Raw genomic sequence first — 5,936 nt, 5'->3', positions numbered from 1 at the left:
CTCTGATAAGCACGTCATTTTAAGCTGGTGCACCGCTAGTGTAACTTTGTTTTCGTTTTGCGCAAGCTGCAACAGTTCCGTTCCGTGTAACACAAACACTCAGTTTAGCGGAACATTTACGATTAATTAACCGTGACGTTTTAAAGCGCGGTTAATCGCGAAACCGGTTAATCGCTGCATCCCTACCCCGCACCTGCCCATTCGCACTACCTCATAATTGAGATCGCCAACTTGCCGTGTGACCTCAAATGGTCCTTGCCATTTAGCAAGTAATTTGGAACTAGAAGTGGGGAGCAACAAAAGTACTTTATCTCCTGGTGTAAACTTATGAAGTTTGGTTCCCCTGCTGTACAGCGGGCTTTGTCTTTCCTGGGCCTGTAACAAATTATTAATTGAGAGCTACCCCAAAGTGTGGAGTTTTGTTCTCAGGTCCATCACATACTGAATTTAATTTTGACCGTCGGAAGGTACCTCCTCCCAAGCCTCTCTCAGTATGTCTAACACCGCACAGGGCTGACATCCATAGAGAACCTCAAAGGGGGAAAAGCCCATGGAGGTTTGCGGGACCTCGCGCACAGCGAACAAGAGGGATTCCAGCCACCTATCCCAATTTTTGGCGTCTTCGTGTACGAACTTACGAATCATTGTTTTCAACGTGTGATTAAATCGTTCCACCAACCCATCTGTTTGTGGGTGATAGATGCTGGTGCGATTTAATGCACAATAACTCGTATAGCTCGTGTAAAGTACGTGACATAAACACCCTGCCCTGGTCAGTGAGAATTTCCTTCGGAATTCCCACTCGGGAGATCAAATGAAACAGCGCGTCTGCGACACTTTTGCCGAAATGTTACAGAGCGCTACTACTTCAGGGTATCGTGTTGCATAATCCACCAGAACTAATGCAAAATGATACCCTCGTGTGGAACGTTCTAATGGTCCGATGAGTTCCATACCAATTTTCTCAAAGGGGACATGCATAAGAGGAAGGGGGCGCAAAGGTGCTTTTGGAGTTGCCGGTGGGTTCACCAACTGATATTCACGACAAAAAAAATCGGGTCATGAGACAATTCAGCGTTGCCGCCTGTCCTAAATGCCCTGCCATCGGATTACAATGAGCCTTTCCAAAGAGCATTTCCCGGCGGCTTTTTGGTACTAACAGCTGGGTTGTTTCCACTTTTGTTTAAGCGTCTTGGGTCACTCGAAACAACCTATCTTTTATAATAGTAAAATAAGGATAGGAGGACGGACGAGTTGGTTGGAGAACCTGACCGTCGATGGAACGGACCTGTTTAAAGGCATTTTTAAGTGTCTCATCTTGAGACTGTTCCAGGGGAAAATCATCTCGCTCCAAGAGGTTCTGCCTCTCAATAGCACTACATTCCCCCTGGACAGCCTCTGACGGTCCCGGTTCTTCTTCTCATAACTGCGCGTCCATCCCCATTTCCTGCTCTATATTTCCCCAAGAGACATCCACACTTAAATAACCCACTAATTGATTAAAAGCTGGCCAATTTGTTCCCAGAATAAGCGGATGTCAGAGGTGCAGGTTAACTGATACCTCCACACTATGCATTTGTCTCCAGAATTGAATGACGGCGGACTTTAATGGATATCTCACCACATCCCGTGCACACACCTCACCTGAACCATGCGGCTCCTATCCAATGCCTCCAGCGAAATCAGGCTTTGATGGATCGAAGGTTTGGTCACATCCTGAATCCACCAAAGCCTGATATATACCCCCCTAATACTCACTGGCATTTGGTACAGGCCAGCCTGATCAGGGGCAGCCTGTGGAGCATCCGGGACCCGGATCAACGCCCCCACCTCCATGACTGGACACTTATCCACAAAGTGGGGCAGGTCCCCGCAACGCCAACAGGCCAGCCCAGACCTACCCGCCGCTCTATCGGCAGGAAGTGGGTCTAGGAGTTGGCGAGGAGAGAACGGCGGAGCTGGAGAAGATGCTGGTCCCATATTCGTCCAAGCTAGCCCCCTGGGCGGAGCTCTGGGGCCAGAGAATGGCTCCTCTGCCTGACCAACCCGCCATCTGGGTGTCGGTCGAGGAGGGCCGCTCCACCGGGACCTAGGAACAGGTACAGGTTGAGAGGTAGAGATAGAAGTAGAAACAGGAGGAGGGGAAGAAAGCAAAGGGGAAGGGTGAGAGAGAGAGAGATGGATGGTAATGTTCCACCGACCCCGGGGCACGCCGAGTAGACCCACTCGGCTGTCTGCTTCGGCAGGCAAAAGATGAATTGCTCCTCTACCACCCGGTCGATGATCTGGTCGACGTCGCTTTCCCCGGCCAGCAGCCATTTGCGACACGCGTCCCGGAGCTGCTGAGCCATCACAAAGGGTCGTCCATTTTCGCCCAGATTCAGCGACCGGACCCGCTGCCGGTGTTGCTCTGGGATGAGGCCGACCCGCTGAAGGATGGCTCATTTGAGGTCATCATAGACCAGGAGATTCTGTACTGGCAGTTGAGAGGTAGAGAGCTACCTGTGCCTACCCCGTCAGCAGTGGAATCAGCCGCACTGGCCAGGTTGATTGGGGCCACCCAGATGGCTCTGCAGTCTTTTCAAAGAGTTCTATGAATGCCTCTGGATCATCAAGTGGCCCTATCTTGGCCAGCGGCAGGTGTGGGGGAGCGGCAGGGCTTGATGCAGACCCTCCAGCATGTACCTTCCGGTTCCATCCAGTTCCGGAACAGCTCGCGGTCCTCCTGCTTCGCTTGGATGAGGGAATGGAAGCGTCACTCCTGATCTTCCCTCATGTCCTTGAGCGCTTGATGATGTTCCTGATGAAGTCCCTCGCCACAGTCACCATTTATTTGAACATGAAAATGTGTATTTCATGTATTATTCATGATCCCAGAATATATTAATTCAAAAGGCACATAATTTTAATATTTCTTGAAAATAAAAATATTCATATGTGAATCTGTTGATGTTTCTGCATATTATTCTATTAAATTATACAGTACAGTTTTTCAGCCACAAAATACTATACATTGTCTATTATAATGGACTATTTATATTAACAGAAGCTTTAAACTGTATTTACTTGATAATTAGCTGTTTAAGTGTACATCAAGTTCACGCATCAGGTAAGTGGCACTGAATACATATTTGTAATTAGACTGAATTTATCAAAATGTATATATTAAAAAGTTGTAAACGTTTTATTCAAAATGTATATTATACACAAACGTACAACATATATACACATAAAAACATTGAATAAGCGTTTTATAAATTATATGTCTGAGGGAAATGAACTGTTTAAAGTTAAGGTTACGTGGTCTTTCACCTTGTTTAATTAGGGTGACCATATTTTAGTTTTCAAAAATAGTAAACTAAAAGGCTCTGCTCTGTTCCATACAGCCAGGGCTGCCAGGGCTGTGTGACAAAACTAGCCCATGCCAGACAAAAACAGCCCAAAGTAGCGCAATGACCATATCCTAAATATCAAAACTCAAAATGTCGTTTCCATACCTAAAATACAAATTTTACAGTCACTGTTGCATAAATGCATAAATGGTGGATGAAGTACCTGAAAGCCACACTTAAGTAAAAGGACAGATATCTTACCAGAAAATTACTTTTGGTAGAAGTTAAAGTCACCGTTTAAAATGTTACTTGAGTAAAAGTTTTAAAGTATGTGATATTTATTGTACTTAAGTATAAAAAGTATATATTTTTTTATATTAAACGTACTTAAGTATTGAAAGTAAAAGTACAAGTAAATGCAAAACGGAAAAGGAGCAAATAAAAAAAAAAATGTTTATACACCATTTGAGCAGCAAGATGTTCAGTTTTAACTCTTTCTTCCATTTTGTATCTTAGGGTAAGCATAAGAGCCACTTCATCCGGTAAAAAAACTCTTTCATTCCAACATTAAAAAGCATTTCTGGATTCTGAATCTGAAGTGGCATTTAGATATATTTACACAGTTTAAGCTCAGAGGGGACATGGATGCATTTAACCTGCAGTTACAAATGCATAAATAATGCTTTGTTTGAAATATAAAACATTGAATATTGATATTTGAAATGATTTAAAACATGAAAAAGTAGTTAAAAGGGGAAATTAAAACTGCCACGTGGCAGTCAACCGATTCATTCAAACGGGTGATTCATTCAGGAACTTGATTGTGTTAATGAGTGAGTCACTGAATCATTCATTCAATCGTTTCGTTCAAAAAGCTGATTCATGAAGGAAACACCGTCCTGTGTGTTGCTCAGAGACACAAAACAGCGCTGTGATCTGTGAAAAATCCATTTTATACACCATCATTTTTGTTTCTGTGAATGTGATGTGTGTGATGTGAATATATCCCCTATCGTATTCTACAACAAAAACAATCAAAGCGCCTTGTTATCACCAGCTCTATTTTGACTTCCCGAGTCCGCTATTAGCATATAGCCCGTTAGCATCGCTAGCGTGGTTGCCGCTAAAATAAATTTTGCTTGGTTGGAATAGCAGCTACGCTAATTATGTCTCTATTTGTTTGACATCCCGTGGTAACTAGGATTTACACATGCTTCAGTCTGGATCCAGAACACCTGAGAAGAGATGATGCCAACCCCTCAGAGGAGCTCAGATGATGCCAACCCTGAAACAACATACAGAACTACCACATTTTGCTATAAGTTTGATTGCATCATATAATAATTGCTGTTAATAGTGTTCATCGTCTGTTTGATTACGTCTTTAATTGATTTTTCCGTACATTTCTGCCATATGTACATTAACTGACAGTCACCACTGATAAGCTACCACTAAATATTGTAGAAATTTAATTTGCTGTAAAGTTGCTTTGCAATGATTTGTATCGTGAAAAGCGCTGTACAAATAAACTTGAATTGAATTGAATTGAATTGATCTTGTTTGGAACTATTTTCGTTGGCAAAACAGGCAATATTGTCTCAAATTTAAGTTACTTAATGCTAACTTTATTAAACTTGTATAAAATCAAATTTGTTATCATGCTGTTATCTGAAGCAAAAAATGGCACTCTTCGTGTGATATAGATTAACTATATTAAATTATATCAATAAAAAAGACATACAGAGGCATTTTTGCCACCTACAATTTAGAATGCCTTTAATTTTGATAATTCTAAATGCGTTTTAATAGATTGAATAATGTAGTGTATGCGTGCACTCTCTGGGTGTTTTTGTGATATATCCGATAATGTCAGATTGCACATTGTTAAAACAACACCATATTATCGCAGAGAGGGCCAGTGCTACCTATAGGCAGAGCAGGCAATTGCTATACACTAGTCCAACAGTCAATACAGGCAACAAAATACTAGCCTCATTGTTCATTGGATATAGTTGAATTGTCACTCAACTGCAATTAAACCAATTAATGTTGCCATTTCAAAGCAGGTCCCGCCTTCTGATTTGCCGTAATGAAGACATCCTTCAGGCAGTGTTGCCAGGTCTGTGGTTTTCCCACGGAATTGGGCTAGATTAACATTGTTGCCGCGGATTGTTTTTCAAGTCCGCAGGTTGAAGCGACCCCAATAATGTGATTTTAGCCCCTGGAATGCGAATTTTACCAGGGGAACAACTCCAAAAAATTTATATTTTACCCACCCGTAACACGATTTGTACCAGTGGAACAAACTTTTAAACTGTTGCCATGGGTTGATTTTTCCCTGTGGGTTAAAGGTATGAAATGCTGCATGAATACCATTTGACTGAAATGCTTGTATTAACATTTTGCATATGATAAAACTGTGCTAGATGTTAAGTTTTGTTAAGAGTGCACTATAGGAAGCCTTTTACAGTGGTGTACTGTAATGAAGTAATAATACTTTGTTACAGTACTTAAGTATTTTTAGGAGAATCTGTACTTTACTTGAGTTTTAATATTTCTGTCAACTTTTACTTTTACTCTTTATATTTTTATAAATATATTTAT

At 41.9% G+C, this 5,936-nt stretch overlaps 1 protein-coding gene across 1 annotated transcript in view; it reads right to left on the bottom strand.

Annotated features, from left to right (window-relative positions):
- LOC107748484 (troponin I, slow skeletal muscle-like) overlaps positions 1-1,836 on the bottom strand; it is a 26,425-nt gene extending 24,589 nt beyond the window's left edge. Inside the window, exon 1 of the mRNA XM_016563274.1 lies at positions 1,759-1,836. Within this exon, the coding sequence (XP_016418760.1) occupies positions 1,759-1,836 (78 nt within the window). The remainder of the gene's footprint in view (positions 1-1,758) is intronic.
- Between the last annotated feature and the right edge of the window lie 4,100 nt (positions 1,837-5,936).

The sequence above is a fragment of the Sinocyclocheilus rhinocerous genome, unplaced genomic scaffold (genome assembly GCF_001515625.1).
Source record: "Sinocyclocheilus rhinocerous isolate Xijiao unplaced genomic scaffold, SAMN03320098_v1.1 scaffold78, whole genome shotgun sequence".
NCBI classification, from domain to species: Eukaryota; Metazoa; Chordata; class Actinopteri; order Cypriniformes; family Cyprinidae; genus Sinocyclocheilus; species Sinocyclocheilus rhinocerous.
This window is presented reverse-complemented; position numbering and strand designations above follow the sequence as displayed.